The following is a 14,652-nucleotide window of genomic DNA, read 5'->3' on the forward strand; positions in this document are numbered from 1 at the left end:
CGGGTGCTCGGGAGCTGGCACCGGGCGCTTGGGAGCTGACACCAGGCACTTGGGCTCTGGGCACTCAGGAAGAGACGGGCGCTTGAAGTGGTCCTTTGGGCGCTTGAGATCCCAAGGAGGGCGCTCAGAACAAGGGCGTTCCGGAGAGAGTACTTCTGGCAATCCCATGGGTGAGAAGGAAGTCATGCCAGAGCAAAGAAGGAGAGATCCATAGCATAGCTGCAGGAAAGCTGTGGACTGCGAAGCGCCTTCTTGTACCACTTAACAGGCAGCAGAGTAGAGCAGCTGATGTCATCTGCATGCCTCTTCACCAGCTGGGACGAATCGAGACAGCGCCTGGAATCAGAGTCAGAATCGGAACTTGATGACAAACGACGCACATCCAGAGACAGGCCTTTCCAGTGACCATCTGTCAACACCTGGGTTCATGCAACAGGCTCAACTGAGGGGGCAACTACCTGTGGGCAAACCCAACCAGCCTCCCTTGGAGCTCTGGTATGTCACCTCCTCCACTTGCACTTCACTAGACAATTTATCACAGAACATTTTGTCCATTAGGACTTTCAGGGGCGCCCCGATCTCAGACACAGTATGCACTACCTGATTTAACTTCTTATCAAACCTGGATTCATGGTTGGCAATGGCATCGGGGTTGGAAGCATGGGAGTGAGTGGGTTGATAGTAGGAGGGCTGGGAACAGGAGAAAAGGCGGGAATAGGGGAAGAAGGAATAGTAGGACTAAGATCTGACTTAGGCTCAGGGGAAGAATCTAGGTTAACAGAAGCCCTACGCTCGGCCCTAGAGGCCGCCTTTCTCTTCCCATCCCTTTCAGCTCACTAAGGTGAGATTCAAGAACCTTCCACTTTCTCTTACCCAATCCTTGCACTCATAACAAGTATTCCCCTTAGAATGTACTTGCCCTCTAAAATGACTGCACAGTGTGTGAATCATAACATACCTTAATCAGTCTAGTTCTACATCCTTTGCTACACTCGCGAACAATATAATCCCTCGAATCAGACATATCTCGTTCAGAAAAGCTGAAAAAAGCAAACAAAAGCTTGAAGGCTACACAAAAGCGACAATACTTCACCAAAATCCAGCATGAAACAACCAAAAACTGTGGGGCGGCAAAGCAGAATGACGTTACCGGCTTCGTTGTTCCAACATTACCCATTATGTGGGCAGGGCCTGTCACCTACACTAACTATCAAAGTGCTACCACAATTTTTAAATAAAAGGCTGCCACGCAAGGTTAAACCTATAGCTATGCAATTACTTAGTAAATTACTAGTTTATCACCAGACCCATGTGGAAAGGGGGCATCAATAAGTCCAAGGGTAGTGAGGCAAATTTAGGTATATAAATACAAATAATTATTAGAAAATTATATGACTCAAGATCTAGAGTAGACACCATGTGCCTTACACAATTTTGAATTCTCTGTCAATGACACCATCACACCAAGAAGAACCAACTCCGTAACATCCAACTCTTCACTACCCCAAGGGAATTGCAACTAAATAATTAAAATATACTTGTAAATATAACATAAATGTACTTCAACTGTCAGCATGAGCAGTTCTGAGATCTTCAATAAGGAGGAGGAGGAGGAGGAAAAAAAAGGAAGTCCCCCATTCCAACAGTCAATCAAAAATAAGGCATAACTGCACCCCTGGCCTCATTCGTCTTTCAGTATATGTTAGAGAGTACTACCAAAACATTTAGGAACAAATGAAATTTGGACAGCTGTTAAGTAATTTACCAGCTGCTATAAAGAAACTCATTCGAGACTGAGAAAGTGTATCAATATTACTATTTAAAGTATTATTATTTCCACAATTTTTTTTTTTATAAAATACATGCCAAAATAAAAAGTACGAAAACTGTGCCCTGAATACTAGTGTTAAATGAACAGCTCAGAATACTACACATGAGGCTAAAACTGACCTGCTGATTACAAAAAAAATGAACTTCACCAGCGCAATGCTATTAGAGCACGAGAGTTTCTCCAGCAAGTGCTCCATTTTGAGGTGCAATTTCAGAACTGTACACTACATGTAAATAAGCCTTCTACAGTAATATACCATACATCAGCCTTCTCATTGAAGGTTTCGATCTTAAAATTCAAATACATCTAAGACTTCCATATGGAAAAGCTTTTCAGATTTTCATAATGGACAGTACAACACTACTCAATATAGACACTAATAGTACAGCACATATTTCAGAGTTAACTACAGGAAATATATCTGTTAACTACATAAAATTTTACCATAACCCAAAAATATATTCCTATATACTCTTCATAGCAATACAGTACTTTTAAAACCAGAAAGTTTCCTACCAAAAAACTCCATTCATGTTTCCAAAGAAGGATGAACTGATGAGTGGTGATGTCATATTAAACTGATATCATGAGTTTCAAAATTTCAAAACTATTTCATTTCTTAATACATAAAGACCACAAATAATACACACAGTGAAAATCTAAGCTTCAATGTTAGGAAATGGAATTACCTGACTCCGATGCAACTGATCTGGAGCATATGTTTCTAAAATTTCTTTTGCCACTTTGTAAGTCTCTGTTTCCATCACCTGTTCTAAGATTTTGGCTTTACGTTCCCGAAGACTCTTGAGCTTCTGTTCATTTTTGGATATTTTCCTACGATAGTACCACGTTAACAATCTCTTGAATATGTACACACTGAAAAATACAAAAGACACTGAGTAAAACACTGATAAGGGAACTGCACAAACTTTTGATAATCAACAAACATAAAACTGTTTCACAAATACCTTCAACACCCATGTAACTCAAGAATATGAGATCGTAATAATCTCAAAGCTATCAGTAACCACAAAATCAGCTAGTGCTGTTAACAGCCTGCTAAAAATGAGTGTGGAATAAAGTATACGCAAAACAAACTACGGTTTGAACGCTATGACAATTGTACAGTGGCTTTAAAAGGCCATAAACATTCAGAAATACATACAACACATTCCTCTTGAACTGTGCATATAATCAGAGCTTCCAGATGACAACAATACCTCACCTGGAGGATTAAAATTTGTAAAACAAAGATTCACTGACAAAGTGTTGAAGGAATAAGTTTGTCCATTATTATTATTATTAAAATAGTTTAACCAGACCACTGAGCTGACCATCAGCTCTCATAGGGCTGGCCCGAAGGATTAGGATGGAATGACAAGTCTAGGCTAGAAGCCCAGCACTGGGACCTAATAGGTCACTTGTCAATGATGATAAACGAAATGAAAATGAAATTAAAAGCTGTAAAAGGCATACGCTTTCATACTGGAACACACTCACACAATAAATACATTTAAACTCATGCTTCCATACATACTCACTAAAAAGGTATATTAAAATTTAAAATAAATTAAGTAAAATCATAAAATTTACTTTTTTAAAAATTCATTATACTGATTGATTGTTTTTTCTTATATTTTTCCAATTAATTTGCAGCTTCTCATGAACATTAAAATGGGTGCTATTGAGAACGTTGAAGATTCTGACAAAATTTCTTCTATCGGTCTATTTCAAAAATTTGATAGTCGCTGCACGTTATATTTTGGACATTCACACAGTATATGCTTAACTGTTATCAGCACATTGCAATCTGGGCATTTGGGAAGAGGGCCACATGGACTGTTCATTAAGTGTCCATGTGTCAAAACGAGTATGGCCTATTCAAGACGTGTCAGAATTACTTGTGCTTGTCTCTCTTTTGATATGACGAACTCCATTTTCCAACACTGGATTTTATCTGTTTTAATTTATTATTTTCAGGTTCTTCGCTCCATATATTTTGCCATTTTTTACAATGACTGTTTTTATATATTTTGTATAGTCACTGATAGGGATGTCTACATTTGTTCTTGTCATGTAGACCGCTTTTTAGCTGCTTTATCAGCCTCTTCATTTCCCTTAATCCCCTACATGGGCAGGGATCCAACATATTTCAATATTTTTTCCCTTATTATACAATTTATGGATTGAGAACTTTATATGTTGTACAATATTATTTTTGGGATTATAGCTTTGAATAGCTTCTATAGCACTTCTGGAGTCGCTATAAATTACAAAATTATTATATGACACTTCTCTAATTATTTTTATGGCTGATACTATTGCACATAACTCAGCTGTAAATACAGAGGCTTTGTCTGGGAAGGAGAACTGATACGTTTTGTTTTGGGATACCGCAGCATATCCCACTCCCGTACAGATTTAGATCCGTCAGTGTATATTGCGTAATGTGGACCTTTTTCGGATTATATGCTCTACTGCATGTTGTCTTTGGTATTCTGGAGTATATGAATTATTTTTGATAAATATTTCAAGTGTGTACAAATTCTCGTTTTATTCATTGTCCAAGGAGGAGGCAATTTTAACATTACAGGCAATTGTATATACATATTTAGTGACTCTAACAATCTTCTAGCCCTAATTGGGAAAGAAGGTGGATGATTGTTTATAAACACATCTCTTAATCCAAATAATTTTTGGTTGGAGAATCATTTGTCTGAATTCTCAGAGCACTCTTCATCGTTACTAGCTCTCTATGGAGAGACAGAGGTAGTTCACCACATTCAACTTGTAAAGAAGATGTTGGTGATGATCGAAAAGCTCCTGAACATATTCTAAGACCCTCATTATGAATTGGGTCTACTGTTTTCAGCGCTTGCCTGATGCCGAGCCATATATTTCACTTCCATAATCAACGATAGACAGCACTGTTGCTTTATACAATAAAGCAAGGGTATGTCTATCGGCTCCCAAGTAGTGTTCGACAGTTTTTAATTAGGTTTAATGCTCTTTACATTTTGATTTCATGTATGTTATGTGGGCTTTCCAGTTCATGTGAGCATCAAATACTAATCCTAAAAATTTTGCTGTTTGGCCAATTGGTATACTATGGTTTCTGATTTTTAAGTCTATTTCTTCTCCTTTTTTCCATTTTTTGTTTTTATAAAACATGATTGCTTGGTTTTATCTATGGAAAATTTAAAGCCTACAGATAAAGCCCATTCATCTATTTTTACTATGCTTTTATTAATGATTCGTTCTGCATGTTTTATTCGAGATGCTGAATAATATATGGCAAAATCATCCATATACAAGTTACTTTTAATACCAGTAGGTAAATTTTACTGATATCATTAATTGCTAACGTAAACAGTGTGCCACTAAGGACGCTTCCCTGTGGAACACCATTTTCTAGAGGAAATGTTCTAGACAGAACATCATCAATTCTCACCTGAAAACTGCGATTTGTCAAAAGTTTTGTATAAACCTAGGTAAATGTCCACAGATGTTGTTGTTTTGTAAAGTTTTTAATATTGCATACCTCCATGTAGTGTCATATGCTTTTTCAATGTCAAAAAGACAGCTACAGTAATTTGTTTTCGTTCAAAACCTCGGCGATATGGTCTTCTAAGTTACAGAGAGAATCTAATGTAGACCTGTTACACTGTGACCCAAACTGAGTGGGAGTTAAAATTTTATTTTCTCAGATGTGCCATGTTAGTCGAGCATTTACCATTTTCTCTAGTAATTTGCACATACAACTTGTTAAAGAAATTGGTCTGTAATTGCTTACATTACTGGGATCTTTCCAGGTTTGGGGATTGGAATAATTATAGCTTTACGCCATTCATCAGGAAATAAATTTCTAAGCCATAAGTGGTTATAAAACTCTAACAAGTATGTCTTTGCCAAAGGTGCTAAATGGCATATCATTTCAAAACAAATATTGTCACCTCCAGGGCAGATTTATTGCTGTTCAACAGAGCAAATTCTAGCTCTTCCATACTAAATTTCCTATTATAATATATATCTTCTACTGTTTCAAAATTTATTGTTATTAATTCTATATTATTTTTCTTTGTGCGGAAATGCTCATCTAAATTTTTGTTGCTACTTACTTTTGCTAAATTTTCACCTATTACATTACTAATTTCTTTAGGATCAAGTATTTTTTCCCATCTTTTATTATGGCATGTCTAGGTGGTTTAACATGGGTACCATTTATTTTCCTGAATTTTTCCCATATTTTTGTATGGGAGTATTTTTAGAGAGCTCTGATACATATTTTTTCCATGAAATGATTCTTCCTGTATTACTTCTTTTTAAACTTTGCAGATATTTTATTATACAGAGGTTTTAATGTATCAATTTCTAATAATAATATAGTCAGTTTTTGTAAGGTTCCTTCTAATATTGGTAACGTTTTGTTTAATTTACTGAATTTTCTATTCAAATTATTTAGTCGTCTTCCAATTTGGTGTTTTATTTTATTAATTCTGTTAGTTTTTCAGACCACCATGGACTTTTGTGTTTTGTCGGATGAGATTTGATTTTGGTATTGCTTTATCAGCAGCATTTGTAATGAAATCAACAAGAAATTCATTAGTTTCATTATGGTCTTTCAAATATTCAAATGGTGGGATATTCCTGGTGTGGAATTCATATTGTTCCCAATCTGCTTTATAAATGTTATATCGAGGCATGTTTGGTGGGGTTATTTTGTAATAAAGAAATTAATATGGGGAAATGATCACTTGTATGCAAGTCATCTACTGTATTCCAGTCCAATCTGTCTACTATGTCTGCTGTACATAGAGTTAGGGTCAATTGAGGAATATGTTCCATGTGTTTTAGAAAATATGTGCTGATTTCGTCATCATTTATACAGCACATGTCATATGAATCTATGAATTCCTCTATTTTAATTCCTGCTCTATTTGATTCTGTACAATTACAGTCCCACATTGGGTTGTGGGCATTAAAATCACCTACTATTAACGTTGGTTCCTTAGTATTATTAAGTAATTCTTTGATTTTGTCAACGCCATAATTTTTATTAGGTTGATTGTACAAATTATGAATTACATAATTATCGTTTTTTATTCGTATTCTAATACTGACGTTTGCAGATCAGTAAATTTTACAGGTACTTTGTCATAACATACTTTGTTATGTACATATATAGCAGTACCTAAATTTCCCTCTTCCTCTCTTGATGCAGATGCTAAGGTATATTTACCTATCGTTAATATTGTTTTGTTGACATGTTGCAAACATAATATCATTGGTTCATATTCTTTAATAACCGTTGTATTTCTCCTAGGTGTAATCTGGTCTGTAGACCATTTACGCTCCATTGTATAATATAACTATTGAAAATATTTTTTATAGCGGTCGGGTTTTACTCTCTTTTTTTGTATTATCAATTTGGAATTTTTCTAACAATTTACTCACGACATTCATCTGTTTTTCCTTATAATAGACTAAGTGCTCAATGCACATGCACCCTTTTTCATGGTTACTCAAATCTGTGGTTTCTTTTTCTATATTTCATAAAATTTCTTATAATGTTTGTTAAACCATCTTTTGTTATGCTTTTGTTGTTATTGCATAATTCAATGAAACAATCATTACATCCACAAGTATTATCATGTGTATTTCTCTTTTCATTTGCTCTTGTTCCAATTATTGGAGAAGGAGTAATCTCTTCTCCTTGACATAATCATTATCATCTATGGTATGATTCTCTTTTCACTTCTTCAGTGTTCTCGACATTTGCCTTCATAGGTTCTATTATTATTTTAGGAGATAAAGGTATATTCTTAGCTTGTTTTTGTTTTTGTTCCTTTTTCATCTCCTTTATCTTTGGTTTAACTGATGTTTCTCTAATAATAGTTGGTTTCTTCGTTTTGGGTGGTGTTCTCTCCAAAGGCCTTTTTTATCTTTAATTTCCTGTCTATCTCTACCCTCTTCTGTCACTTTAGTAGCAGCATCCTCCTGTGTTTCTATCTGCATTAATATTTCAAATGAATTGGACAAAATATTATCCATCTCATTTGTACCTGTTTCTTTATTTTTTACAATTTTATTTTTATTTCTAAATTATTAATTTTTTCTTGAGATTTACTTTTCTGTGCTCTGTTATTTCTATCTGTTTCCGTTTTTGCTTCATTTTTGCTCTTGTTATTGAGGAATATGAATGTTTCTTAGATGGATCTTGCATTCCTCTCACTTTTAATTCCAATTTAGCCTCTCTGATAGACATCCCTGTTCGTTCTTGCAACATTTTCAACTCTGTATTGTATATGTAGTACACACACTCCTTAGACCTAGCATGATGATCCTGTCCACAGTTTACACATTTGGGTTCACTACATTTCCATTGTGTGGCATGTTCTTAGATCCACAATAAGCACATACAGGTTCATTACGACAGTTTTTCTTTGTGTGTCCATACTTACTACAATTCTGACATTGTAAGCTGTTTGGGAACATAAGGCCTCAGTTCTCTATTTTGGCCCAAAATTTTTATTTTTGAGGTAACTCTTGGCCCTCAAATTTTATTTTTGCAATTCTTAAAGCCTTATTATTTTGTTTACTTGGTATTGTATATACCTCACACTCTTGGATTTTGGTATATCTCATTTTAAGAGAGTCCAACAGTATATTTTTGTCAACCGGTTCGTCATTATTTTCAGGAAGTACAATAGTACCCTGAATGCTATTCATAGTGTCATGCTTTTTTACTTGTACATTTATATTGTCAACACTTTTTATTGATAGATAGTCCTCAGACTGGTTTTTTGTTGTGGCTTCTATAAGCCACGTCTTCATTTTTATTTGTCTAAACGACATTTCTGTCGTTGAGTGTCTTTTTAATAAGAAGTTTTCTAACTTTAGGGCTGAGATTTGCTGTTCTGTTTCCATGGTCAGAAACCTTGACCAACTTCCACTCCCAAAGAGAGAGTCGAAGTGAGTCAAGGTTGGGTCAAGACGATATTTACTTTTTTTTGATTTAATGAGTACTGGAGTATAGGGTTCCAGTGTGATTACATTTGCATTCTTGTTTGTTTTTTCCAAAGAAAGGTTGTTACAGGAGGTTCCAGTGGTCGTCATCTGTGCCAAGTCACTACCATCAATGGGCCCAGGGGTACTCGAATCTTTAATTTCACTTACCATAAAGATTTGAGGGAGGGAAAAAAAAAAAAAAAAAAAAAAAAAAAAAAAAAAAAAAAGTAAACCTGAAAACCTTAAAAAGATATCATCAGCCTTTCATGGAGTTCATTCCTCCACTAATGGCACAAGTGAGAACCGACTCCCAAATGTCCGCATCCCTACCCTACCCCAAAGGGGATGGCACAACATGATTAGAGTGGCTCAAGTGTAAGCCAACCCGCTTGATAGGACTGAGAGCATTACTAGAATACAATCATCCCCACCCTAATCACATTATGGGCAAACCGGACAGAATGCCGAGAGTCCTATTCCCAGAACTAGACCCCCCTGGAATCCGTGGTCCAGTCCCGTAGAATAGTTCCGCCTGAAAACTCAGGTCCGAACATTATCGGGCAGTTGATGGTCCTGCCACGGTTCTCACTATTTAGCTCGGATATAAACCCAATCCCAGCTATGATACCTTTTCCTATTTACCAGGTCCAAGAAATTTGTACGAAAGTGAAAATATCCACGCCATTTAAATCGAAAGGTTTGTAGGTGATCCGTCAGGGCCGGGCTCTTATTCTTCGTAAGAACGAAGAAGAAAAAGCCAGGGCCCCCTTACCCTCACCACGTGAAGGAACCTACTTCAGGGGATAAGTTTGTCCAATGTGGGAGCAAAATTTAAACCAAATATTCAAAATGTCATAAAACCCAAAAACATGTGGGCATCAAAGTCAGCACTATTACATGTAAGTAATTATGTGACCCTAAATCTAAATTTCAGTTTCGTCAATTTGTCATCTTACCCACTTGAAATCTTATTCTTCTTCTTTCAACCTTATTAGTCCCACTGTAAAGGAGGGTTGGCCGCTCGAGTCAACTTTCTCCATCTATTTCTACTCCTTGCATCTTCTTCCCCCCATCCCACCTCACCCAAATCCCTCATTGCCAAATCCACCCATCTGATCCGCTGACACCCCATACTCCTACTCCCCATCACTAGCATGTTCTTAGCTCTCTTGATTGGTTCCATCTCTTCTCTTCTTATTACATGGCCATAGTATCTCAGACAAGCTTCCCTAGCCTTCTCCTTTATATTACATCTACCACGCATTCTTCTCATATCTTGGCTCCCCCTCCTTTCCAGTAGTGATATTCCAGCAATCCACTTCACCGTCATCTCAGTTCTTTCCAATATTCCCTTCTCTTTCCTCTCAAGTGCCCAAGTTTCTGCCCCATGTAAAAGTACGGGCCTGATAACTGTCTTATAAATCTTCATTCGGAGCCTTAACGCCATTTTCTTGTCTACAACAACTCCAGTTACTTCTCTCCATTTTCACAATGCTTCATTCAGTCTCTGTCTTACTGCTTTCTCAGTACCTCCCTCCTCTGTTATTATTGATCTCAAGTCGTTGAAACTCGTTGTCCTGTTTTAGCACTGTACCATCTCCCACTTGAATGTTTACTTCTTCATGCCCTTCTTTACTACTTTAACCATTAGCTCTGTCTTTCCAGTGTTCACTTTCAATCCTTTTCTAGGGCTCCTTTCCATGCCAAAACCTTGAAACGGTGGCAAGAAAATAAGGGAGGGAACTGTATTAGCATGTTGTTCACTTACTCTATGTATGTTTAACTTCCAAATCTCAATTGGTACGGGGTGCCCACAGCAAATTTTATCAATTAAGTCCTTGTAAATCTCCAGGGATCTGCACATTCACAGATCATCAGAGTACCAATGAGGTAAAAAGTGGTAACAAAAACACTAAAGGTAATTGTGCCATAACCCATACTCTGACTATACAAACCACATATGAAACTGACCAACAGAGTATATAACATTTTTAAGACACTGTTCATTTTTCATTAATTTTTGTAAATTTCATCTAATCTGTCCATAAATCTTTCACCAGTATGTCTACACATTTTGAAATTTCAAACAAGTGTCACAAAGACAAAGCCTTGTAAACACAAAAATTTTTTAAGCAATTTATATTTTTTCCAGGTATACAAACCAGACCCTTCTATACTGGAAGTATCCTTCAGTACAAGCTGGATTGGCCGTTGAGTCTCGGTAATGGTAGTTAACTGGTTCAGATAGGATGTGAGAGGGGCTACCCCTCACTCATCTCCCTCTTGCCACTTCACTCTTTCCTCTTGCTGCAGGGGCAAGGCAGAGTGGATAAGAAGGGTACATCCTATATAAAAGGCTCTGGTTTGTGTATATAAATATATACACACACACACACATATATATATATTATATATATAATATACATGAAAAACAAAACTACTTCAAAAATCTCTGGTTTGTATGTATATATATATAAAAATAAAATTACTATAAAATATTTTCCTATATATACAATCATTGCTATATATATATATATATATATATATATATATATAGTATAACTATATCCCCATATATATATAGTTGTATATGTAATAAGGGATGCCAAAACCTGTAACCTACTCCAAAATTGGTGAATGGTTTGTATGTATAACCAGGAAAAGAAACTCCAGGAAAAACATTTTTTTAAACCATGATGCACAAATTGGCTATTTTTCCTACAGGAATTGATTCAATCATTGTCTTTCCTTCCGTTCTAAAAGAGAAGAAGTCTCATTTGATTTCAGAGTGCACAGCAGTGTAGTTCCTGGGAAATGGAAAAGGGAAAGAACTGGAGACCATTCACTCCACATTCACACTTCCCAGTTGTATATGTAGATGCTCAGAAGGGATGCAGTAAAATACAAAACTTGTTGAGCAACACCTGTAACCTCCTCATCAGTTTAGAATGAATCAGACTGAAAACACAGATGTTCTTCCACAAGGAAACAGTCCCACAGTGAACCTGGACCTGAGAATCCCAAAATGAAGAAACTCCAGGAAGGAAACATTTTTTTAAACCATGATGCCCCATGGGAATTCCCAACACAGTTGGCAGCTTATTTCGGCTATTACCAAGTAATTGATTCAGCAAAAGGCTCAACCATGTCTTTCCTTCCATTCTTAAAAGAGTAAGAAGTCTCATTTGATTTCAGAGTGCACAGCAGCTTGGACATGCCCTGGGAAATGGAAAAGGGAAAGAAATTGAGACCATTCACTCCACATTCACATTTCCAAATTAATATCAAGCCTAGATACTCAGATGAGACGTGGAGTATCCAATCAAGACAGTAAAATATACAACTTGTTGAGCAACAACTACTCATTCCAAGATGAAGGTGTTCAAGGACTAGTGAGTGACATCACTCCAGTAGAATATGGTAAAAGTACTCTGGCTATATCAGACCCATGCCCTCATTATGTGAAAAACACAGATGTTCTTCCACAAGGCAAAAGAGACAGTCCCACAGCCTCTTCCAAAGAGCAATAACAGGCATGCTTGATAACTCAGTGAAGCCAGAAAGAAAGAGCATTCCTGAACACCACCCCATGCCTATCAGTACAAACAAAATGTCTCAAAAACTTCACCCTCAAGGAGTGGTTCTTTTCAGATAGTGCTTAACAGTATGAACCAGGCACAACAGCATCTTATCCGGCCCTCCACCAATGAAGTCTTAGGAGGTGGGAATGCAGAAACCCTTCAAAACTCTTATTCTGGACCAACAGATTCCAAGTCTTTGCTACAAACTCTGAGATGAAAGAGAAAGAGAGGAAAACCCACCCTTCCAAATGCCGAACAAGATGAGACAGACCATGCAACTCCCCTTCCATCTTTAGAGGTGCAAGACAAGAGAAAAACAGTCTTCAGTGTTATTACACTGAATCCTGCCCTACATCCCACTCTGGGACAGGTGCTTCCAAGGAGGGCAATAGAGTTCAAAGTTTCTCACGAGCACAGGTAACTCCACCAAGGTAAAGAGGTCCAACCCATTTCATTTGAAAACCTAAGATGAGGCTGAGCTGTTACTGCAGAAACAGAGAGGTGCTTGTCTTGGTGAAGGTAGATAAGGAAATCTGCTTTTCACTGAACTGATGCTCCAAACAGAGAGCAATCCCTTCTACAACACCAATCACATAAAATGGCCCATTAGTACAGAGACAGCTCTTTCACTGCCCTGTTTCTCACAGAATAGGCTTGATAACTTCCTGAAGCCAGAGACTGAAAAGCCTGATGGTACTTATGACCGAGCAGATCTGCCAGAATATCCCAGATGCCAGGAATGTATCTGGCTGACAACTCAACAGCTTGAAAATCCACACACTTATGAATCTGCACTGACAACTAGCACTGTGTCAAAGAAACCATCCCTCTCTGTTTTTTGACATGTACAACCAAGCCTCTCACATCTCCAAAGTATTGATATACAAAAGTGATGTATCCTTTGTTCACATACTGAAACGAACTCCTCCCAGGCACAAACCCTGTAACTTCTTCCATAAACAGAAGCACTTCTAAAGGGGAGGAACTCAACAGAACTTTCCTTAAGAGATGTCTCTTAGTCCCTTACTTCCTGACTCAGAGACATAAGTTGGGAAGATGGTTAAAAAGAAAAAAAGGCAGACCAACGCTGCTTCAGTTGCCAATGAAGCAACCAAAGGTGCCTCCACCTGAGGCACAAATTTCTCCAACAACAGATGACCTAGAACCAGATCAAGATGAAAAGCCAGCAGATGATTCTTGTCCCATAAAGAGGCATTCCCAGGAGGAAGCCAGGACTGGCAACCTGTCTAGTTATCGCAGACTGTGAATACCCTTCAAATGGATGCAAGTCAAGACTGAGGTGAGTTCCTGGGTAAACACCTGAGAAGTAGTCACCAGTTCAAAGAGCAAGACCTTGAACTGGAAACAATCTTATTGCAAAGTAAAATTATTTCAAAGAATCTTGACGAATGGGTACTACACATCTATTCAAAGCATGAAGTCACCCTCTCTGATGGAGTCTAACAGTGAACATGGTGTTTTCATCATGAAGTGAGTGTTGAATATACTCATCCAAAGCTGAGGGGTTGAACACAGGTGTCTAACCCCTGGTTGCCGTCTCTTTGAGGAAAAGGCAGCTGTAAAAATCCAGAGAATGACACTCTAACCACCAAGGCATCCTTCTCAATCATCATTTCCACATCTGCCAACATGGCCAAAGACTTCCATGAATCTGGAGAGTAAGTTGGAAACTATCATTGTCACTGAGAAGGGTGGAAGAACGTTCTTGAACAGAAGCCTGTATCCATCCTGGAGGACTGATACAAACTAGGGCTCCACTCCCTGCTGCTGGCCACTTTGCCAATTTAGTCAATGGCATGACAGGCAACCCCCTACTCATGGCCTCAGAGGAAGGGGATCACCACTCTCAGTAATCTTCCTCCCTTCTCTTTGTCTTTCCCCACTTTCCTGGACTAGCCAGAGAACATGAGATGAAGAGGCTGGGAAGACACCCCACCTTTCTTGAAGGAGGCAGAAGACTGAACTTCCTGTTGGGGCTTCTGAAGCACAGGCTTCTTTGGCACACCAAACACAGAAGGTTTTGCTGGACCTAAAGAGTTAATGAAAGGCCATAGGGTTTGAAGAACAAAGCAAAGTTGAAGGTAGAGGCCAGGAAAAACTAACCTTGAAGTTCAACCACAGCTTCTGCTTTTTCCTGGGGAAAGTATAGTGGCAAGTCCAACAACAAAATATGGTAAACCCCCCGTATTCGCGTTCTCATGATTCGCTGAT

General features: G+C 37.7%; 1 protein-coding gene across 1 annotated transcript in view; it reads right to left on the minus strand.

Annotated features, from left to right (window-relative positions):
• LOC136836389 (endoplasmic reticulum junction formation protein lunapark-A-like) overlaps window positions 1–14,652 on the minus strand; it is a 209,044-nt gene that overhangs the window by 48,606 nt on the left and 145,786 nt on the right. Inside the window, exons 5-6 of the mRNA XM_067100586.1 lie at window positions 2,497–2,707; window positions 1,429–1,519 (exon numbers count right to left, since the gene is read on the minus strand). Of these exons, the coding sequence (XP_066956687.1) occupies window positions 1,429–1,519; window positions 2,497–2,707 (302 nt within the window). The remainder of the gene's footprint in view (window positions 1–1,428; window positions 1,520–2,496; window positions 2,708–14,652) is intronic.

Source organism: Macrobrachium rosenbergii, chromosome 4, assembly GCF_040412425.1.
Source record: "Macrobrachium rosenbergii isolate ZJJX-2024 chromosome 4, ASM4041242v1, whole genome shotgun sequence".
In the NCBI taxonomy this organism is placed as follows: domain Eukaryota; kingdom Metazoa; phylum Arthropoda; class Malacostraca; order Decapoda; family Palaemonidae; genus Macrobrachium; species Macrobrachium rosenbergii.